The sequence below is a fragment of the Tiliqua scincoides genome, chromosome 10, assembly GCF_035046505.1.
Source record: "Tiliqua scincoides isolate rTilSci1 chromosome 10, rTilSci1.hap2, whole genome shotgun sequence".
In the NCBI taxonomy this organism is placed as follows: domain Eukaryota; kingdom Metazoa; phylum Chordata; class Lepidosauria; order Squamata; family Scincidae; genus Tiliqua; species Tiliqua scincoides.
Genome location: NC_089830.1, coordinates 9,540,770 through 9,564,241, shown reverse-complemented (window position 1 = coordinate 9,564,241; position 23,472 = coordinate 9,540,770). Strand labels below are relative to the sequence as shown.

General features: G+C 46.1%; 1 protein-coding gene across 5 annotated transcripts in view; it reads left to right on the top strand.

Annotated features, from left to right (window-relative positions):
• Window positions 1–23,472, top strand: part of MAP3K6 (mitogen-activated protein kinase kinase kinase 6) — a 67,376-nt gene that overhangs the window by 25,886 nt on the left and 18,018 nt on the right. For all 5 annotated transcript variants that reach the window (XM_066638979.1, XM_066638978.1, XM_066638983.1 and 2 more), the window contains 16 exons: window positions 6,847–7,015; window positions 8,094–8,200; window positions 10,353–10,523; window positions 12,394–12,506; window positions 12,678–12,834; window positions 14,408–14,558; window positions 15,491–15,598; window positions 15,727–15,776; window positions 16,450–16,545; window positions 16,856–16,934; window positions 17,102–17,235; window positions 17,368–17,495; window positions 19,367–19,503; window positions 20,094–20,199; window positions 20,708–20,865; window positions 22,304–22,656. In XM_066638979.1, the coding sequence (XP_066495076.1) occupies window positions 6,847–7,015; window positions 8,094–8,200; window positions 10,353–10,523; window positions 12,394–12,506; window positions 12,678–12,834; window positions 14,408–14,558; window positions 15,491–15,598; window positions 15,727–15,776; window positions 16,450–16,545; window positions 16,856–16,934; window positions 17,102–17,235; window positions 17,368–17,495; window positions 19,367–19,503; window positions 20,094–20,199; window positions 20,708–20,865; window positions 22,304–22,656 (2,217 nt within the window). The remainder of the gene's footprint in view (window positions 1–6,846; window positions 7,016–8,093; window positions 8,201–10,352; window positions 10,524–12,393; window positions 12,507–12,677; window positions 12,835–14,407; window positions 14,559–15,490; window positions 15,599–15,726; window positions 15,777–16,449; window positions 16,546–16,855; window positions 16,935–17,101; window positions 17,236–17,367; window positions 17,496–19,366; window positions 19,504–20,093; window positions 20,200–20,707; window positions 20,866–22,303; window positions 22,657–23,472) is intronic.

Sequence of the window (23,472 nt, the reverse complement as noted above, 5' to 3'; positions counted from 1 at the left end):
TATTAAATGGGGCACAGGGAGGCTTACAAAGTACAGTACCATTTTGAAAACAGTAAAATGCAGCATTAATGATATGCAGTAACAATTAAAAATGCAGCACAGCTGAAAAGAAGAGAATTCAGCAGCCTGGAAACAAAGAAGTTTCACTGTTCTCATAAACTATAGCCTGAAGAGTTAAGAACATGAGAGCCCCGCTGGATCAGGTCAAAAGCCCATCTAGTTCAGCTTCCTGTATTTCACAGTGGCCCACCAAATACCTTAGGGAGCACCCAAGACAAGTGACATGCATCCTGGTGCCCTTGCATCTGGCATTTTGAGAGAGAATGCCTTACTTCCAAAACCAGGAGGTTGCCCAAGCCCATCATGGCTTGCAACCTGTAATGAATTTTTCCTTAATAAATCTGTCCAATCCCCTTTGAAAGGCATATAGGCCAGACATCACCACCACATCCTATGTCAAGGAGTTCCACAGGCTAATTACATTCTGGTAAAGAAATATTTTCTTTTGCCCAACACTCCCAACACTCATAGTGGGTGTCCCCTGGTTCTGGTGTTGTGTGAGAGGTAAAAGAACATCCCTCTATCCATCCCCTGCAGAATTTTGTACATCTCAGTCATATCTGCCCTCCTGCACCTTTTTTTCCTAATCAAAGAGCCCCAAATGCTACAGCCTTTCCTCATAAGGGAGCTGCCCCAACCCCATAACCGTTTTGGTCGCTCTCTTCTACATCTTTTCCATTTCCACTATATCCTTTTTGAGATGTGGTGATCAGAGCTGGAAATGGAAAAGAAATGGACGCCATTGAACGCCAAATGGACGTGTGAAAATGGGCGCCACCAGGTGTGGCCTTACCATTGATTTGTACAATGACATGATAATAGTGGCTGTTTTATTCTCAGTAAAAATGCTGTCGAAAAGACTGTGTCTCAGGTGCCCATCAAGTACCAGAATACAGTAAGTTTTGCTTCTCTGCACTACTGCTGTATTTATAGTAAAAAAAATATTAAAATAAATATTCAGTGTGAAAAAAGCACAGGAAGGAGGCACAGAAGTTACCAAACTGCAGCGGCTTAATGACAACAACAGGTGGATGCTCTGTTAAAAAGTGAGCAAACAAAGGGTGGCAATTCTGGTCAAAACAGTAGGTATGAACGCTAACCTTGCAGGGCGGTGCTGTTAGTATTGCTTCCTAAGAAGCAAAGCAGCTTCCATGTAGTTTGGCCATTTTTACGTGCACAAGGTGTAGGATAATTGACACGCACTTGGCTCTTGTTTCTGTATCCTCATAAAACATTGTATTGAAATTTAATTCAGTTATTTTCTATGTCCTGGTCATTTTGTAATGGTTCCTTGTGCTGTTTGGCCCCACCTTCCAGTAATTTCTGGATACAGCTGTAGGGGGCTGTTCAGAATGTGGAGCTTCCACTGCCCCAAGGACAGGAAGCTCCAGTCTGACTTTGGTTTCTTCTGCAGAAACCACCTCTGTGAGTGTGACACTTTCCCCGTGACGTTTTTACTCCATTTTTTTCTAATAAACAGAAGAGCCGAGATGTTCTAGATACTATAAAAGATCTTACGACAGACACACTCTGTTTATCCATTGCAGAATCTTAGCCAGTCGGTTTCTTAGAAGGCCTGATGAGTTTGACATTGATAACCGTAATTCTTTTTAATAATGGTGGGTGGGAGGGAGGGAGGGAAGGAAGGAAATGAGAAATGTCTGTCTCTGAACCCTTCTGAGTTCAAGTTAAGTAGGCATGGGAAAGAGTTGATGCTGTGGCGGGCAGTCATAATGCACCCACAGTCAAGAAACTCCCCAAAATTTCCTGTCAGCCAAACACAAGGGGATTGACTTGCTGCCCTTTAGGAGGGCCAGAGGGTGGGTGGGAGGGGAACCCTTAAATCTGAGCAAGAGTTCACGCCTTCAACCATTTCCATGGTTACTGTGAGATTTTTGTCATCTACACCAGAGGATCGTTCACACCTTAAACTGTACCTGGGTTAATCCCATTAGGAAAACTCCAGTCAGGTAAAAACAAGACCATTATTAAGACCAACAAACATTCACAAAACAGTGTATGTATTGCCTGCTTATGAATTCAGGCTTCTGGATTGGGCAAAGAGGCACCTTTTAAAGTGGCATCCTCTTAAATGTAGTGGGGAAGAGCAACTGTCTGTCTTCGCCCCAGCATAGTGTCTTTTGTAGTGGCTGTTGCTGGTGTGTCTTCTGTATTTGTTTTTTTAAGATCACGAGCCCTTTGGAACAGGAAGCATTGATTGTATTATGTAAACCACTTTGTGAACTACTGTGGTTGAAAAGCAAGTGGTATGCAGTATAAGTATTCTTGATGATAATGATGATGATGATGATGATGTAACAGGCTTATTTAGATAGCAATTGCTGAGAGATGCCAATCTAGTTTGGGGCCATGCTGAGGCATAGAGTTAAAGCCTCACACCCATCCTGGTCAGTGTGGGGAAGCAGGGGCCATAATATGGCTGCTGCATACCAAAGAACATGTCAAGACCAGTGACACATGTAGTATCTCATATTGAGAAGATGTTGCTACACTTATAAGTGAGCCATCACCATGTTCACAGAAGCTGTTCAAGCATTTAGCAAGTGCCTATGGTACTGCCTTCCACAGATGGGCTGTACTCTTCAGAGTGCATGTGGGGGACAAGGTCAGAAGTTTGAATGCACGGTCTCCTTGTATGAGCAAACCCAGCACATTGGGGAAGTATGGTGTAGTGGTTAGAGCCGGTGTGGTTAGGCTCAAAAAGCAGGCAGGTGAAAGTTCAATCTACCACTCAGTCTTAAAATTTGCATGGTGATTTGTTTGTTTGTTTGTTTGATTTGTAATCCGCCTTTCTCCCTGGAGGGCACCCAAGGCAGATCCTGGAATGTCTCTTGGCACAGCCTACCTTGCAGAGCTATTGTGAGATAGAACGGGAAGGAAAACTGTGTTTATCGCCCTGACCTCCTTGAAGGAAGGGTGGGATAGAAATTCGCTTTCATGCAATCAATTTCCACATTCTGTGTCAACAGGAACAGAGACCTCCTCCCCCCCTCCACTTGTGCAATGCTATAACCACAAAGCATGAGTATTGTGTTTTGAAAAATGCCCAGGCCAAAATCATCCTTGGGGAGCTGATTGGCTTAAGCAACCAGCAGCTGCTATATTGATACCTATGCTGACTCCCATCTACTTCCTGCCCCACTCCCTCTAATGCAGGGATTCTTAACTGGACTCAATCTCTGAATTGTTGTCAACCATCCCCATTATCAATGCAAATTGAGTGTTCTGTTCCTAGCTATAGGTATGTAAGATAAAACAAGGTATTGACAACTTTTGAAGTCATTCTAGTACCTAATAAAGACTGGTAAATTATGATTATTTCAGCAGTCTGGAGAAGGGTTGTGTGGGGTTATTTTGGGCCAGGGCCATCCATTGGGGGTCTGTAATTGTAAAAAGGTTAAGTACCCCTGTTCTAATTACACAGGCCTATAAAATTGAGGGTCAGAAAAGTTTTTCCCAAACTTTATGGTGGTTTGATATGAATTTGGGGTGCCGATTCCAAAAATGGCATCTGTTTTGCCCTATCACGTCTAGTTTTGGAGATATAGTATAGCCTCGTTAGTGAATGGTTCAAGCAGCTTCCTCATGAGGAAGCCGTGATGAGAAAAGCTTCCTCATGAGAAAGCTGCTTGAACCATTCACTAAAGAGGCTATTCTGTATCTCCAAAACTAGACGTGATAGGGCAAAACATGTCATTTTTGGTATCGGCACCCCAAATATACCCAGGAATTGGTGTAACGTTTAAGGAAGCAAAATGTTGTTGGCCTGTGTTATAAAAGGAGCAGTATGTATTCATCTCCTCTACACTTCCTGTTCCCACTCTGTTCCCTTCTTGATTTTCAAACCCAGGGAGCAGGAGGAGGAGGAGTGGTGAAGGCAGTCAGGCAGGCAAATGGTGGGCAAGCCCTTTCATGCACCATCGCAGGCAACTCTGTGGACAGGCAAGTCCTTTTTAAGGTCTTCCCTCTGTAGGGATAGAAGACCCACTCCCACCTGTGTCACCCAAATCATTATGACATGTCTTTGAACATGGACGTCCCATCCTCTACAATTCCTGCTCTAATGTGTGGTAGGACAAGTCTGTGAAGACCGTTCCTTGAGCCTCACACATAAATTTAGGAAAAGCACAAGAATGCTTGTGGAGATGCTGATCTGCTTGTAGCATCGTCCCAACTATGGTCAACTATAATACATTATATGCTTGGATAGGGTTTCCCCTCTTGGCCCTTGAGATAGCACCTGTTCCTTTGAGCAGTCCAGTGCAGAGAGACATTCATCACATATACTGTGAGTTGTTCACTGTATCTCTTTTCACCAGAGCATGTTAAACAAAATGAGTACTGTCTCCAGTTTGAGCCACAGGAAGCAAAAAGCTTTAGTCTTCAACACACTATCAGTCTTTGTGGTCCAGCATATTCTGAAGAAACGTAATCTAGATCAGCAGTGTGTTTCTGCCTTCTATGGCTCACTCAGCCAAAAAAAAGGGGGGGCAGAAGGAACCATTTGTCTCAGATCCTTCTAGCTTTTTCAGAACTTCCCCATGCCATTGAGGGCAGGATGTTGCGGTAGACCTTAGCAACTGTGTCACAGTTGAGCAGGTAGTTTTCCATTGTCCAGTTCCCATGACATGTATTTGCCACAGAAGGATTGCATGCAAAGTGTTCCATTAGGATGCATCAGTGTTTCTCAAACTGTGGGTCACAAGCCAATTTCAGTGGCACCTGGCTCAGCCAGGTGCCACTGAAAATACAGAGCTGAGAATACCCTGCTGGGCAAAGTGGGCACCCGGTGAGAGAGAGGTATGGTGGTTTACCCTGAATAAGTTGGGATACTGGAAAGGGGGGAGGGCTGTGTGGTTGGAGAAGGAATCCATGTCTGCATTTGACTTCTGAGTTGAAATTCCAAGCTATGCAAAATAACAGCATGCATGCATGGTGTAATGGGACCTTTGCTGATTGTGGCTTAGATCTAAAGTCTAAGCTGATGATGTCACTTCCAGTGGTCATGACATCACATCCAGTGGGTTCCGACAGATTGCCATTCTAAAAAGTGGGTCCCCCAGTGCTTAAAAGTTTGAGAACCACTGGGATACAGCATTCTGTGATCTCGCCATCCATCCTGAACCTCTGTGTTGTCCCTGAGATGTGTAAAGCCTGAGATGCATAAGCCCAAAATTAATTGATGGAGTTGCTGGTACAGGTTGTGGTGATGGCCACTGACACAGATGATTTTATAAGGTGATGGGACAAATTCATGGAGCACAGGTTTCTGGGTTTAGAGGCTGTGTACTGGGAAGCCAACAGTGGGAGGGGGCTGTTTGCCTACACATACCACTTCTAGACTTCCTAGAAGCATCTGGTACACTGCTGTGGGAAACAGGATGCTGGATCCAAGCAAGGCTGTTCTTCTGTTCTTAAGAGTCTTGAACTATACTGAGCCCTGTAGAAAGAAGACTGTGGCTCAAGACAGTTTGAACCCCATTAAACACTAATGGCCATATGCCTTTAGTGCCAAATTCTGCCCCCTCTTAACTGGTGATGTGCTGTCCTCTGTTGCTCCTACTTCTTGGATTGGAGAAAGAAGGGGAAAAGGAAATGTAAAGGAGAGGGGTAGGCTAGAGCTAAATTGATAGGTCAGTCTCTATTGCTCTACTCCATCTCTTCCAAGCTTTCTCTTCCATTCTGTCCCCCTCTCCTTTTTCCAGACCAAGGAAAAAATGGAGAGGAGGTGGGGTAGTGAAGGTGAATGGGTGGACAGAGGTGAGTGTCTACATCCCACCAATCTTCTTGCTTGAGACAACTGCCTTGACAACTGCCCATGGGAGAGACCTGTCTGTTTCTCTGCTGTTCTTACAGTCCAAGTCTATACATGGCCTATGGCAGTGGATCTTGCAATCCACTGCCCTGCTGAGTGGGCAAGATGGTGGCAGGGGAGGATTAGGGCATGGACTTAATTGAGCGGGGGGTGGGAGGGGGTGGTATTGGTGTCAGCATCACCCACCAAGATTCTATCCCCCCTTTCCCAGCCTAACACACACACCCCTTGAGGTTCTTCAGACTTATGCCTGCTAACAAGCTGGTGTAGGACCTGGGAAACCCATTGGCAGCTAGGCAGCTTATGGGGAGGTAAGTAAAAATTATTTTTGCCTCTCTCTCCTGGGCCATCTGGTCACCCCCACCCATCATTGCATGCAGTGTGCTCTCCATTGGCACCACTGCATCACATAGGCTCATGGGGGATAGGAGTGGGCTGCCTGTGTTACCCATTTTTTCCACCTGGCCAGCTGCCTTGCTTCACAGTGGAGCTATCTTCACTTTGCTATTCTTTAAAGAGACAGGACGAGAGACAATCAGTGAGAGAGAACATAACTGGGTTGAAAAACGCAATGGTTCTGAAGTTATCCAAGTTGCCTCTTTTGGGTTTAATGGACCAGGAAAGACAGCTGAGGTTGTTCACCCACTATGCTGTATGTTCATATTTCCTTATGAATGTCTGTACACGTTTACAGATCAACCATCCATGTACACTATACCCAGAACGTACCTATGTTGCATGAAACATGTGAATGTGAATAAAACGGTACCCAGTTATGTGAATGTATCTGGATACATTTTAACATGTGGGCAGCTCTATTGTGTCAGAGCAATAAAAAGAGGCTTGAGTTGGGGGAGGAGACCAGACGTACAGACCATGGAAAAAATTTGTCCACCTGGTGTAAGCTGAGGGGGTGATTGAGTGCCAAACCAGGCTTCTTGTCTCTCCAGTGGTTACTTCCGCGAGATGATCCGCAGGGACATACGCAGAGCTCGGGAGAGATACAGTGGAGAGCAGTTGAGCCGAGAGCTGACCAGCATTCAGCAACGTCTGGACAGTGTCGAGTGCCTCAGCCTTGATATCGTCATGAACTTTCTCCTGTCCTACCGAGATGCGCAGGTGAGTGGATTTGTTGGGACTGTTGCCTCTTGTCCAAAGAGCTAATGAATACAAACACCAAATACCAACATCAGCAGCAGATTGGCCATAGAATATTCTCAGTATACTTTTTCAAGGGTAACCCTACTATAACCTGAGAGCCAAGGCAGTGTGGTGGTTCTGATGTTGACTTTAGACCTGGAAGATCCAAGTTCAAATCCCTGCTCAGCCTTGAAGTTTCCTGGGAGACCTTGGGCCAGTCATTATCTCTTAGCCTAACGTTGCTGTGAGGACAAAAGGAGGGAAAGAACCATGTATCCCATTCTGAGCTCCTTGGAGGAAGGGCAGTATTTAAAATAAATAACATACTTCTGCAATAGCAGTGGTGAACTGTTGTTCCTGTAATGTACAACAGGACAAAGGAAATTGCTTTATAGTGGATCAGACCACTGCCTTGGTCTAGTTGGGGTTGTCTGTTTCAGACAGGGGCCTTCTCCCAGCCCCACTTGGAGATTCCACCGGGATTGAACCTGGTACATGCAAAGCAGGTGCTCTTTCGCTGAGCGCCACTATCACCCCCCAGTGCAGTGGCATCCTCTGCTCTGCACAATCCCTGGAAATTCTGAAGGTCTGCCATGAAGTGGCAGAGAAAGCTGGAGGGGGGAAAATTTCCCAGACAGTAAAGGAAGAGTTATTAGCTGACTTTATCTGTTGTTTATCTCCCATTTCCTCCTCATCTCATATCTTCAGCAGCTAATTTGCCTAACTCATAGTGAAAATTGGTTGCTGGAGACCTGACGCACACAGAGATGAGGCGGAAATGGAACTAGATATGATGGGGAATCACACTGGGGATTACTTAAGGCCTAGTTATATGGAGTTTCTTGGTGGAACTTTGTGTACCAGTTCAGTGGTGGTTGTGTGAATTCTGTCACTTGTGGACCACCCTCATGTTGGCTATTCAGAAACCTTATACTGCATGGGCTGTGTTGCTTCATTTCAAGTCCTCCAAGGAGGGAGGAGGATGTGGTTGGGTGGGGTTGGGTTTTGAAGAAGGCCTGTCTGCCTGCAACACAGCTCCACTTGATGTCTTCTGCAGGATTTCGATGCCATCATCACGCTGGTGGACACCTTGCAGGCCCTGCCCACTTGTAATATTGCTGAACAACACAACATCTGCTTCCACTATGCCTTTGCTCTTGACAGGTGAGGAGTTCTCCCCAGCCATGATGGGCCTCTGTTCCCAGTTCTGTTATGTCTTATTGACCTCTGCTGTGCGGACATAGGGGTGCAGCGGGTGTTCTTGAGCTAATGGTGGGACATGACTGCATTTACACTAGCAGTAACACTTGGGGCCATTGTGGTGCTCCCATGTTGCCACTGGTTCACCTGTGCACTTGTCCAGCATGCATTCTGACACAAAGGCAATTATAGCATGTGCAGAGGTGAGAAAGGGAAAGGTCTGTTTCACTCTGTCACCAAAGATCCTTCCAAGCCCACAGGAGCCGTTATATGTACAGTCAGTTCTCTTTATTTGCAAATTCGCTATCTGCCAAGGGGCAGAATTGTTACCTTGTCTCATCATCCACGCCTCTGTTCTTGTTATCTGCTATGCAGAGACCTTCTGGAGGCTGCAGGGACTTGTGACCAGTGGGGACCCCTTTAAAATGGCCAGCAGATGCTTATGGTTGGTTGTGCTATTTTGACACTGCCTGCTGCACTCTGCTGGCTTCCTGAGTGTCTCTGCTGGATTCTTTTGATGGCAGGGAAGGTACCTCTTTCCCACCTATGCTACCCTTTGTACCTAACCCCATTGATCCCATAGGATCAACAGTTCATTATATGCAAATTCGCTATTTGAAAAGGTTTCAAGGAACCTAACCCTAGTAGATAATGAGAACTGACTGTAATAGTAACTAGGCAGCTGGAGGCCATAGAAAGAAAGACTTGTCAAGAACACAGTGGGCGCTTTGTGCAGTGGTGTGTTGAGTTGCTTTGCCTGTGCTTCTGCCCTGATGTTAGGATGGAGACATTTGTCAGAGAAGAAGCAGAAAACATGTAGACTGGATCTCAGAGTATGCATTTGGCCCTTGCAAGGTGCCCAGGCAAGCGTACACGTGGACAAATGCCATTTAGGGATCTGGCAATTGCAAATCAAGGGTGAACAGAGACAACCCTGATAGCCCACTCGAACTGAGGCCCAAACCAAACATCAGAAATTACATCAGTGAGTGTCAACCCATGTTAGATTTGGAACCACATATTCACTCCAATCTGGAGGTTTATCTTTGGAAAAAGCCATGCTAGTCCCTTCTCCGTCAGTGCTCAAAAGAACTGTACTAGTCCCTCCTCTGCCGGGGCTCAATCAGCCTTCTTCTCACCTCCTCCGAGGATTCAAAACCCAGTTATTGGACCACCACATGAGTTTCCACTGATATGTTTCACACTCACAGAATAAGAAGTGAAAAGGGTACTTGGCTTATTCCAGGGTGGGGGGGGGGCTCATGGACAAGGAAACCCATTTGGGTTTTGCATCCAAACATTATTCTACTACATCCATGGGCAATGCTGATTTCCATGTGGGTTTTTTCACGTTTGTTCTGGGCCTGAGCCTGTGTAATTGGAATAAGTGAACTAAAAACCAACTTACAGCACAATCCTATCTTGCGCTGGAATAGATAGTCCAAGAGGCCTGTGCTGTATCCAGCACAAGATTGGGGCCAGAATTGGCTCAGTCAGAGGCAAGTGGAAACTCTTCCCCTTACCCCTGGGTAAGTCACTACAGCCCCCATGGGTCTCCTCAGACCTGCGCCAGTTCAGGAGGTGGCACAAGTCTGAGGATAATGGAGTGACTTGGAGCCACTCCGTGCTGCTCGGGGATCAGGGTTGGGATCCAGCATAACTGCTGGGTCCCAGCCCTGCCTCCAGCTCCCCGCCGCCCGCCCCCTGGAAAGCCCTCTGCCAACCCTCCCCCAACCTGGAACACCTCCCTCCTGCCTCCTATCCACCCTCTCCTGACCCCTGTGTTGGCCAAGCTCGGCCGATGCAACCTTCCTGGCGCAACCTGCCACAGACGCTGGATGCAGCCTCCATGTTCCAGTACACATCCGTGCGCTGGCACGGCTTGCTCCCAAGGAGGTACAAATGTACTTTACAGCACATTTGCAACCCTTCTAGGCTGGCGCAAGAGATTTGTACCATCTAACACAATGTTAGGATTGTGCCCTTATATACCCAAGGAAGGGAATAGGGTCTCTCTTCTTGCATGAAGAAGTTGTAGCCTCTAGGTTGTAGCCTGGCTCTTTTGTGAGCTTTAGATATTGTGTGCATGTGTGCTATGTGTGCTATGAATTTGCAGGCGGAACCAGCCTGGGGACCGTAAGAAGGCGCTCTCTGTTCTCTTGCCACTGGTGGAAAAGCCTGAAAGGGCAGCACCCGACCTGTACTGCTTGTGTGGCCGCATCTACAAGGACATGTTCATTGCTTCTGGCTTTACTGATGCTGAGAAGAGAGACCAAGCCTTCCATTGGTGAGGAATGGAGAAGAATCCTTGGGGTTGGGATGACACTGAATTTCTATTGAAGCTGACCTTGAACCTCTGATGTTGTTCACGCAATCGGTAAACCATAGTTTACTAATCAGGAACGCAAGCTCCCATCTGTCTTCATCTTGCATTCTGGCTTGTTCAACCACAGTTCTGTGGCTCATGCAAAACTGAGAACTGTGGTTTTCTTCTGACTTGCAAGAAAGAATGTGAAACCAACTTCGAACAGTGGTTTAGGATCCTGAATTGTAAGCCAGAATTAAACTATAGTTCCTGGTTTCACAGGAGCTGTGAAGCCATAGCTTTAACAAACCAGGGTTGAATGACCATGTTTCCACCAAGGAACTGTGGAGGAAAGAGGAGTAGGGCTGTGGTTTGCTTGGTCTTATGCCTCAACATGTCTGAATATATTAGTATTATTTTTTTTATTATTATTAACAGTATTTCTATACCAGTTTTCTCACAATCTGAAAAGATGCAAAAAGAACACCAAGATGCAAACAGATATTTCAGAGTTCCTTAAGCATTCCTTTTTTATGTGCCTAGGATGGCTTGGTGGGTCCCTTGTTTGCAGGGACATTTCTTGTCTTGTGCATTTATAACTGGTTCTCATGTCAGTTATCTGCTGTTACATGCTCTTTTCCCTCTCACATAACACCAGAACCAGGTGACATCCACAAAAGCTGAGTGTTGGGAGAGTTAGAACAGACAGAAGAAATTATTTCTTTACCCAGCAAGTGATTAGTTTGTGGAACACTTTGCCACAGGAAGTAGTGATCGCATCTTGCCTGGATGCCTTTAAGAGGGGATTGGACAAATTTATGGAGGAAAAGTTCATTGCAGGTTACAAGTCATAGTAGGTATGTGCAAGCTCTTGGTTTTAGAGGCAGGCTGCCTCTGATTGCCAGATGCAGGGGAGGGCACCGGGACGCAGGTTGTGTCTGTTGATTTGTGTGCTTTCAGGGGCATTTGGTGGGCCACTGTGAGATACAGGAAGCTGGACTAGATGGGCCTTTGGCCTGATCCAGCAGGGCTCTTCTTATGTTCTTATTACACATTGCTCAAGTCCCTTGTCTGTCATATTCTGTATTGTATTTACTTAAAACAGCCTTATCTGTACTGGGTGCGTTTTAGTAAACTGACCTGTAAAAGGGTTTTTGTTTTTTAAGACTAAGAATGTTTTGAATCTTCATTCTCTCAGTGGTTCTGGTTGTAGGCTAGATGTGGAAGTTTTGTAGAATAGTTGTTGCTGGGATTAGTTCGTATATATTGCTTTTCAACAAATTCCAGTAAATTCAGCAACACTTGCTATCTGGATAGAACTTATGGGAGGGGAGCTGAAGAGATACTAGTACAGGCATGCCCCCATATCCACGGTGGTTCCCCTGTGGTTAAGTGAAACCGTAGATATGGACAGACACCCCCTCACCCTCAGGAGGCGAGGGGAGCTCTGCTCTTCTTGCCTCCCGAGGGTTGTCTGAGCCCAGCAGAGGTCCTGGACATCTATCCATGGTTTCTGCTGGGCTCACATGACCCTCTGGAGGCAAGGGGAGTAGAGCTCCCCTCACCTCTGGAGGAGGTTTGTGTGAGGGGGCTGTGGACCCAATCTGCTGATAAGTGAATCCGTGGATATGGGCCTCCCTGTACGTATGTTTGCACAGTAGCAAAGAGCTAAAAAGATACTGCCCCCTGCCTTCAAAAATTGCATAAAGAACAAAACAGGGCAGTGATTTGTCGTGGGGTTGCCTCTGATACAGAGGGCATGTGTGCTGAGCTAGTCTCATGACAACTGTGCAAAGAAACCGCCTTGGTAGTTTTCCAGTCTAATGTTTCCTTTCTGCTTTTGACTTCCCAGGTACTACAAGGCGTTTTTAACAGAGCCTAGTCTTCATGCCGGTATTAATTCCGTTGTCTTCCTCATGGCTGCTGGGCACCAGTTTGAGACCTCCATGCAGCTCCGCCAGATAGGTGCTGGCTCGTTCCTTTTGGCGTCCAGTAAGGGGAGTTGGGGAGGCAACAGCTCTGTTTATTTTTCTGGGTCCTTCCCCTACTGGAAGGGAAAAATCAGGCCAAAAATAAGTGATGTCGCCTGAAAAATCCCTTCTGCCCCTCGGCATTTGTGCTTCTTCTTTGTCCCAGGTATGAAACTGAGCTGCATCCTCGGCCAGAAGGGCTGCTTGGAGAAGATGCATTACTGGGATGTGGGTTTTTACCTGGGCACAAGTATCCTGGCGGGGGACAAAGACAAAATTATCCAGTCCTCGGAGAAACTTTACAAGCTCAATACTCCTATTTGGTAGGTGGTGGGAAGTTTGGCTTCTCTGTAACTGGTGGGTGGGGAAACAAGCCAGCTGTTTCTCCAGCTTGCCTCAAGATACTGAGTCAAAAGGGGTAATAAGAAAGAGCAAATTTTGCAAGGAACAGTAGATTTCTGGTACAGGAATGAGTCACGGTGTTCTGAGTAATCTCACTTGTTAAATGGTATTGCTAATTAAATTAAAAGTTCAAGTATTTATGCTTTTTTCTGTTTTTACACAGAACTCAAGGTGGTTTACACAGGCAGGCTGTTCAAAAACCCCATTTTTTCTAAATGGGGTTTTTACAAGTATTTGTTCTATGAGAAGAACCCACACAGCAGATGTTTCTGTTCAAGTGCAGCCACCCTCCTGGTTGTGCTCTGCACAAACTTTCACAGAAGCCACAATTCAGCCTCGGTTGTCTCTTAAGATGTTATCTGTCTCCAGCTGAGATGGATATTCTCTGCATTCCACATAGTCCACACACCCTCCCACAGTGCATATGCAAGGTCTGTCAGCAGCTTTCTGGTTTCCTTCCCAAGGCGAGAACCCAGGCTGACCTGCTTAGCTTCTTCAGGCAGACAGGGATATGCTGGAACCACACTCCCGATTCCCAAGTTGAGTCCTGAGTCTCTGCCTCCGCTTGACTTGAGTTGCAAACAAATCATAACAGGCAGCCTTCACAGCTCCTCCAGAGTCCTTTTTAGAGTCACTTTGACTCTAGTCCGAATCTTTCAGAAAAGCGAATCATGGCAGGAGTCAGGCACAGAATAACACAGAGGCTGGGGGGGGGGGTGTACATGCCCGATTTCTCATTTACACTGCCCGAGGGTCCAGGTTCAATCTCTAGCATCACCAGGTAGGGCAGGAAAAAAGGTTTGCTGGAAATTCTGGTGAGCTGCTGCAATCAGCTTTGCCAGTACTGATGGAGCCAGTGGAGGGCTTTTCCTGACTGCTGTTTAACCCATTTCTGCCCAGCCATGTACACATTTGATCCCTGTTGCATATATGCAACATTGGGCAGAAATGACTTAAGTTCGAAAAGTCAAGCATGCAGGGCTCCATCATGCAGTAGATGTAGCACAGGGGTGTCAAACATAAGGCCCAGGGGCCGAATGCAGCCCATGGAAGCTTTTTATCCGGCCCTCAGGCTCTCAGCTGCTGAGCAGTGCTTACAGCTGAAAGGGCAGCCCACATGAAAATTGGGCTCTCCCATATCTTAAAATACTATCAAAATTTGTGTATTTTCTCTTCTGTCATTTGCAGCTAATGAGTTCCTAAGTGAGAAAAAGTGTTTATTTTTGGTTAAGACCTGTTTAATGACATCACTTCCTGCCTAATGACATCACTTCCGGCCCGTAGCAGGCATCATAACCGCTTTGTGAACTTTTAGTTGAAAAGCAGTATATAAATACTGTTCATCATCATCATCATCATGAATGCTGTTCAGCCCTCTAGATGAAATGAGTTTGACACCCCTGATGTAGCAACTAATTAGACCCTTTATTCCATTGGTGCATGGGAAGGTGTGTTTGAAATTCGACCCTCTTCTTCCTGCAATTGTTGGTACAGGTACCTGATTTCCATCAAAGAGACCTACATCATATACAAACATTTCAAGACTACCTTGGACCCGTGGTCCCCAAAGCAGGAGCTGGTTGATTTCTGGATGGATTTCTTGATGGAGCCCTGCCAGCCCTTCATCTCCACAGAGCAGTGTCTGGTGAGTGCTGCTGTCTTATCTTCCCATTCTGTAGCAAAATCTGAAAGCCTGTTCTGAAAACTTAGGCACTAAACCCTAATGAGGGAATGCAGAGATGGACCCTGAGACCATCAGCGCGCCAAGCGGCTGCTGCTTTTGACCCCTTCCTGAGGGGCTGCCCATTCAGATGCAAAGCTCTGGTCCACTGTGATGACCTCTGTCACAGGCCTTTGCACAAAGGAATAGGTTGCAAAGAGTTGCACAACACAGAGTGTTGCACAATAGGGAGCAAAACAGATTAATCTTTCTAAATGTTGACTCTGCCTGGAAGTGGCTTTCCAGAGACCTCCTCAGGAACTTTTCCAGCCCCTTTTTCTAAGAATCTTTCAGGCAGAGGTGGCAGGGGAACAAACTCAGGACCTGATGCATGCAGAGTTTTTTACCAGGTTGATTGTCCAAGTTTCAGCAAAGCTGCAGAATGAAAGCCTTAGAAACTTCCGCTTCCTTTTATTATGAAGTTTTTCGTGTTGATGTTGCTTCCTTTAAACTGAATTCAGGGCACCCTTTCAGGCTTACTTTAGAGGAGAGCTCTCTAGACTTTATCTTTCATTTTACCCCCTTTTTAAATCCAGAGGTTCACAAATGTCCAGGGTGAGAGAAAATGCTTGGGGTGCAGCTTCGTCTGCCTCAGAAGTTCCCTCCCTGTTCTGAGATGAACCCCCATCTAGTTCCAGCAGCTTCATCCTGCTTCCCACAGTGACCCTCAAGCAAAGCTCTCAAGCAGGGCACAAAGGCAGAAGCTGTTGTCTTTTGGCCTCTAGCAACAGAGGTATTCATGGACTCTGAATAGAGAAACCCATCCTAAGAGCCATTGATCAGCCCTATCCTCACAAACATGTTTAATCCCTTTTTAAGGGCCACCTGAGCTCATGTCCTCCTACCTTTCTGTACAGGTCCTAATTCTAGAGATGAACAGGGTGTTGCAACCATCCCAGCTGAGTATCTGCAACCAAAATGGGAAGAGATCAGTGACACTAAGCCATGTCTGCTCCCTGGAGGAGGTAAGACCAAAATGTTTTGGTGGGTCTGGTTCTCCTGTTGGACCAGTGGTCATCACTTCCTGAGTTCCTGTGGTGGGGCTTTGTAGTTTGCTGGATTTTTGGCTTTGCATCTTTTTTGGTGTTTGCAGGAAGGAGTTTCTACCTGGACGTTCCCGGCATCTTCCATCCGTGGAATCAGGTGATCATTGTTCAACATTTCAAACTGCTTGTATTTAAGGGAACAATCCTAACCAGGTCTGTTCAGAAATAAGTCCTATTTTGTTCATTGGGGCATACTCTCAGGAAAGTGTGGTTAGGATTGCAGCCTAGCTGTGGTGATACTGGTGATACTTCAGAGTCAGCTTCATGAAAACATAAGAAGAGTCTTGCTGAATCAGACCAAAGGTCCATCTAGTCCAACTTCCTGTATCTCACAGTGGCCCCCCAGGAGCCTCTGGGAGCACACAAGACAAAGATGCCTGTATTATGTTGTCATTCCCTTGCATTTGGCATTCAGAGATAAGCTACTTCCCAAACCTGGAAGTTTCATACAGTCATCATGACCTGCCACCTGTCATGGACTTTTTCTCCATAATTCTGTCCCCTTCTGAACTGCTTTGAAAGGCATATAGGCCAGGTGAAATCAAAACGTCCTTTGGCAAGGAGTTACACAACATCTTGTGGCAAGGAGAATGTAAGAGAAGCCAAAGAGAAGGAGGTGTTTCTCCTGGCCTGTAGGTGCTACATTTCCTAAAGGATGTTCAGGGCTGGCCCATCCATGAGGCCAGCTGAGCGTGGAAGGTCTTGGAGAGGTTCAGGCTGTTGCTAAGCAATACTCAAGTTCTTCTTTTATTCCTGTATCTTCTCACTAGTATCTCCAAGTGTGATGAGAGGTGCTGCTTCCTCTACGTGCTGCACACTGCTGAGGACTTTCAGCTATACTTCCCTACCCAATACCATTGCCGTTGGTGAGTGAGGGAGGCCTTGGAGTCTTACCCCTGGGTAAGGAAGCATATATAGGGTGCTGCACAAACCTTTTTGATGTGGCTGCAGTAGGGAGGGGAGAGAGGATGGGGTTGTTATGTCCCTTCTTCTCCTCCTGCTCATTTTTCATCAACAAAATGTACTTTAATTGTACCTTATTCCCACCTCCAACCTCATGCCCACCTCCAATTAGGAAAAAGCCTCCTAATTTTTCCTAAGTTTTCATTCCATTTAACTACTTGTGCTGTAGTCTGTCCTCTAAGGCTCTCTATTCTCTTCTGCTCTCTTGCTTAGGTTTTATGATCTTGTTCACTCTTTCATGGCAGAGGTGGGTGAGGAAGCGAATAGCTGCAGCTCCCCAGAGGACTTAGAGGTGAGTTTGGAGAAAGAGGCACCAATCCCTGCTTTGCTCAGGCCCTCATGAAAAAATAGGTGCAAGGATGGCAGGAACAAGGGCCAACTCTGTGGTGGGCAGGCCTGGAGTGGATGCCGCATGAGGGCCTTGTGCTTTCCTAACTCTTTATTTACTTTGCCTTACAGTATGACTACGAATACACAGAAGCAGGCAACAAGGTGATTCTGGGTAAAGGCACCTATGGGGTGGTCTATGCAGGCCGAGACCTCAGCAACCAGGTGCGCATCGCCATCAAGGAGATCCCAGAGCGGGACAGTAGGTAGGAGTCTCCACTGGCCCTTTCAGAATTTGGAGCTGGGCTCAGCCTATAAGGGTGCTTATTCAACTCTCTGCCCATCTTCCCTTGAAGAGGGGAGTTGTTCCTTCACTCATTGTCACATGTACTCCTCAGATACTCGCAGCCGCTACATGAAGAGATTGCTCTCCACAAGCGCCTGAAGCACAGGAACATCGTCCGGTACCTGGGGTCAGTCAGTCAGGATGGGTTCCTCAAGATCTTCATGGAGGAGGTGCCTGGAGGTCAGTTGGATGAAGATGTTTGTTTCAACAGTGGTGAACCCTGGAGCTGCTGGGCCTTCAGTGTGCCTTCATTTATCAAGTTGGGGAGGGAAATTGCATTATTGGAAGGGAAAGGCAGGTAGGAAAGGAGGACAGAATGAACATTGTGCTCCGGTGGCTCCAAGTCTGAACAGGAATAGATAGAAATTGGGTATGAACACACACATTGCCCTCAAGGAAGGGGACTCAGGGAAGTAAGAAGCATATGGCACAATTGTTTGATTGTGGGCCATTCTGTGCGTGCCAACTGCCCATTGGAAACCCAAGCTAGGTAGACCAATGGTCTGACTTGGGATAAGGTAGCTTCAAGACACTCATAAGAACATAAGAGCACTGCTGGATCAAGGCAAGGGCCCATCAAGTCCAGCTTTCTGTATCTCTCAGTGGCCTACCAGATGCCTCTGGGAGCACGCAAGACAATATGATACCTGCATCCTGTTGCCATTCCCTTGCACCTGACATTCAGAGAGAGGTTACTTTTAAAATCCGCTGGTTGCATATGGGCATCACGGCTTGTAATTTATGATGGACTTTTCCTCCATAAATCTGTCAAATCCCCTTTGAAAAGCATTTAGACTAGGTGCCATCACAACATCCTATGGCAAGGAGTTCCACAGATTAATTATGCACTGAATAAATAAATATTCCCTTTTATCTATTCTGATTCTCCCATTAGTCAGTTTTAATAGATGTTCCCTGGTTCTGGTATTGTGCAAGAGGGAAAAGAACTTTCCTTTATCTTCTCTATCTATCCCATGCATAATTTTGCATGCCTCAATCATGGAGCTGTCCACCACCACCTCGTCTCTCCTGATCCATCACAGACAGCTCGGATCCCATCAGTGTACGTGCAAAATTTTGATTTCTTGTCCTAAGTACATCAGTTTACACTTACACCATAATATATCTGCCATTTTGCTACCCATTCCCCCAGTTTGGAGAACTCCTTCTTGAGCTCTTCACAATCCATTCTAGATTTCACCACCCAGAAAAGTATACTGTCCTCCACTCTCTTTGCAATCTCGCTGCTTATCCCCAACTCTGTAAGCCACAACTTGGTAGATGGCTATAAAAACTGGCTTATGGGGCCAAATTAGCTTCCAGGTCACCAGTTGGTCATCCTTCTGTTGTAGTGTCTTGGGAATGGTCTGAGGGCACCAGATACGTTTATGTTGCTGAAGCTAAGTGGGTCTAAATCTGGTCAGTGCCTAGAAGGGTGAACCCCTGGGAACCTCATGTACTGCATGAGAGGAGCTGTAGAATAGTCACTAAGAAACTGAGCTGTGAATTGATACTTCTCTAGTTTGAACTTTGCCTCTGCCATGGATTCACTTGGTGGCCTTAGGCAAGTTGCTCTCTCTTCCTGACCTGGCATGTCACAAAAAACCTTCTAGGGCATCGCAGGCTGCCCACTGCCCTGGCATGGAGACTGCAGTATGAGCCTCCAGACAGTGACAGGAGACTCAGCACAGCAGACAGAGCTTCAAAAACCCATGTGCTGTGAAAGGCCCTCCTTGCCTGCCCTTATAGGTATTGGGAGGTTTGAGACAACCTTTGAACCCAGAAGTGAGTGGCTGGTGATGTCATTGCGTGGCGTGTGTTTGTGTCACTGCCATTCACTTCGGATTCTGAGGGCACCACGGCTTGTGGTATGTTTGGGAACCGCTGCCTTACAGGTTTGTTGTAAAGGTGATGTCAAGGAACTACATGTGAAGAGCTTTGCACACTCAAAGAACACTATCCAGATTGTAAATATTGTTAGACTGCCTTGAGTTCCATGTTGCAAGAAATAAATGTCAGGCATAGTTTTAAAAAATGCCTTTACCATATAGGAAGCCTCTCCTCCCTTCTGCGCTCCATGTGGGGTCCTCTAAAGGACAATGAGACAACCATTGTTTTTTACACCAAGCAAATCCTAGAGGGCTTAAGGTATCTGCATGACAACCAGATTGTCCACAGGGATATCAAGGTGAGAACTACCCTGAGTTGGCCTGCTTGCTTGTTCTGAACAGCACTGCTGGGTCTGGGGTAGGAGGAGCGGCAAGACCTTAGGCTGGTGCTCAGAAATGGAGATTTATTTCAAACCAGGATGTTTTGCATGTTGCAGAAACCATCTGCTTCAGGGGCACACTAAATAAATGGCATAAAAAGAAAAATTAAAGCAAATGCTCATTGTGGAGATGAGTCAATAAATATAAACATTAAGTGTTTAGGAATGTGGGTGCTAAATATGGATATGGTGATAAGTTTTATATTTTGACTGATTAATATTTTCCACCATAAGGCTTTATATTTGATTCATCTGCGCCTTTAGTGTGGATTGAGCTTGTATGCTATCTACTCACAGTCCCTCTAAAGAAGGTTTGTTTTCAAAACACGCTAGGCCACAATGTATTTCCACTTCTAAGCACCATCCTGAGATTTTGATCCTCCTCCTGGGTTTTTTGGCTTTTGGGTAGCGTCCCTGCTTGACTGTGGCTCTGGAGGTGGGTGAAGCCCACTTTTCTTGAGTTCCATGTGGCTCTCCAAAGTCGTGACTTGTCTTTCTGGGATCTACAGGGAGATAACGTCTTGATCAACACATACAGTGGTGTATTAAAAATTTCGGACTTCGGTACTTCCAAGAGGTTGGCTGGAATCAACCCCAGCACTGAGACTTTCACAGGTAAAGCATGATGCATTGGGAGGTGTCGGGTCAGAGGGAGTTTTCTCTTTCCTGATAAGAGACACTTTTTTCAAGTGATGCTCTTCTTATATTTAGCAGGGGGAGAATAACTGTCCCTTTTCATCCCAGCACAGTGTCTTTTCTAGTGGCTGTTTGCTGGTGTTCTTCTGCATCTTTTTAGACTGTGAACCCTTTTGGGACAGGGAGCCATTATTTATTTGATTTTTTTCTGTAAACTGCTTTATGAACTTTTTTTTTTACTGTAAAGCGTTATATAAATAATAATTGACAGCAAGCAAGTAAATGAAGGCCTCTGGATCAGAGATAAGGGATTAAAGAATAATTAGAATAATTAATAATTATGTTAAATTCAGGGTGTCAACCAATAAATAAATGCAAATAATAAGGAAAGGAAGTGTGGGGGGAATCTGTTTCACCTGGAGTTAGCAGGGGGTGAGGTGTGGCTCCCATGACTCATTCTGGCTCCCTTCCTTCTTTCCTTTTGCAGGCACCCTGCAATACATGGCCCCTGAAATCATTGATCAGGGACCCCGTGGCTATGGCAAGCCAGCTGACATCTGGTCCCTGGGTTGCACCATCATAGAGATGGCAACGGGAAAGCCCCCTTTCTTCGAGCTGGGCAGCCCACAGGCCGCCATGTTCAAGGTGAAGCTGGGACCGGTGCCTTTGTGGGGCCAGGGAGAGCACCTGGGGGATGTCTGGGTTGTCCAGCCTTCTGCAAATGACCAACAAGCGGGCGAATTGATGTTTCTAGTTTGCTGGTCATGCCAGTGTCTACCTAGGATGATTTTAGCAAGTTGTGCGGGGAAAGGAGCAGATCCTCTACAATTGGCTCCAGGGATCTTTAGCACTTAGTGGATGCGACAAAAGGAGGCACAATTCATGAACTTCCTCATTTGACATGATCTTGCAGGCCTACACTTCCAATCAAAATAGGCACAATTCATTATAAAATTTAAGAACGATTATTAGCATAAATTGGGCCTCAGTACCATCTCATTCTAATATTTTTTCATATTACAAAGCAGAGAAAGTATATTATTGCCAGGGCATAGTCTGAATATAATTAATACAGCTACTTTGCTGAAGCTAAGCAGGTCTTAGTCTGGTCAGCACCTGGATGGGTGACGGCTTTGGAACCCCATGCATGCTGTCTTTTTGTTTCATAATGGAAGAAAGGCAGCATATAAACATAATAAATATTCTGATGTCATGTCCTCTAAAATATTTCTTCCAGTATATGATTGTGTGTGAAGTCACTGAATATGTGCAAACAATGGAAGTTGGGAGAAAAGGGCATGAATTAACCTACCGATTTTCAACCTGTGTACCACAAATGGTCTGTAGGTGTGTCGCAAGAGTTTGCAGGAGAGTCATTTGTTAGTAGGGTCATTGGGGGATGTGAGCCCCCTACCGGCAGAATGGTGTATCTTGTCAATTGTCAAAAAAAAAATTATGATGTGCCCTGAAAATTTTAGTGCCTTGTCAGTGTGCCGTGAGATGGAAAAGGTTGAAAACTACCAATGAGTAGTGTGGGAATTTAGTGACATCAAAGGAGTTAGCATGGGGGAAGGGAGAGGGGTGACCCAGAAAATGTTTCACTATTGAAAATAGTGGAACACCTTCAAGAGAAGAGGCAATGACTTGTTTAATAAGGAAAGGCCATTCCAGACCTAAGGAGACTAACAGCCCAATCCTATACACACTTTTCTGGGAGTAAGCCCCATTGATTCAAATGGGACTTACTTCTGAGTAGACATACATAGGATTAGGCTGCCTGATGGCATATGAGAGATGGCACACAAATGAGAGTAGAGAGAGGGATTGTGGTGTAGTCCTATTCCAGAAATCATTCCAAGTGGCATGAATCTCATTAACCTCTTCCCAGGTGGCCACTTCCTCCATTCATTCCCTAGTTTTGCAGGCAAATGAAGATGTCTGCCCTGGAGTTAGTATCCTTCCCCGCTGAGAAGGCCCAAAGAAACTGACAAGGCAGATCTGCAGATGCCCCAGAATGAATGGGCAGCTAGACTTGCCTGGACAGTCTGTTGCATGCTACCACCAGTCCTGTGTCTCTGTGCAGGTGGGCATGTTCAAGATACACCCGGAAGTGCCCGAATCCATGTCGGACGAAGCCAAGGCCTTCATCTTAAGCTGTTTCGAAGCTGATCCAGACAAGCGGGCCACTGCAACTGCTTTGCTTCAGGAGCCATTCCTGAAGGCCCCCAGTAGAAAGAAAACTAGGAGCTCAATAGTGGCAAGTGAAGCAGGAAGAGAGGCAACCTCTGAAAACACACCTGAAAGGTCAATTTCAACAGAGGGCGCTGGTGAGCCCAGAACCCGCTTCTCATCCTTTCAGTCCTTGAGGACACAGACCGAGAACAGCTTACTAGCTCCAAGTTCTGCTGAGGCGACCCAGAGATCCAACTACTTAAGGTAAGACCTGGGCCAGGTGGGGATGGAGGAGACCACTTATTTGAGTATATATCCAGGATGGTTCAACTGTGTGACTGCCTGGCAGGGCTTGTAATGCAGAAGGGTTCATCCAAAGTCTTTCATGTTCCAGCCAAGATCCTTGTGGTCCTTTATGTTTTGTTCAAGGCTGTGCCTGGCAGTGGTGTTTATTCCCATGTGCATTGAGAGGAATGGGTAATAGTAATCGAGCCTGATAACACCCAGCAAGCTCTCCAACAGATCCCTGGTTTTTACCCCAGGAAGACAACATGTCTCTCCTACTAACATTGGAGAGTGGGAGGAGCAGAGGCTGGCACATCATCAGGTAAGGGGGGGCAGCATTTGGCATGCCAACTTAGCCTGCAGGAGATCTTGGGCCAGATCTTGGGACTCTGAGCGGAGTCTGTGAAAAAGGTTCATTTAAATTATACAGCTATTATCTTGTGTGTACAAGTTCCCTGCCACCAAGCAACGTGTTCTATACATTATATCCAGTCATCAATGTAACACGACCCAGACCACAGTTCTGTGTCATGAGCAGAAAGCAAGAATTAAAAGTGCATGCAGATTTGACAGCTCAAGAAAGCGAGTCTCACCAGGGATAACAGAACAAATCATAAACATAAATATAGTTTCTATGGCGTTTGCACATACACAGACCCATGTGAAGTGGCTGCCTTTCTGATGTCCTCTTCTTTTCCCTAGCTGGTAAGCAAGGAGGGCACAGTCTGCAACCTCATCTTCTGAGAAATTCGGGGGGGGGGAGAGTCTTGTGTTCACAGTGACGTGCACTACTTC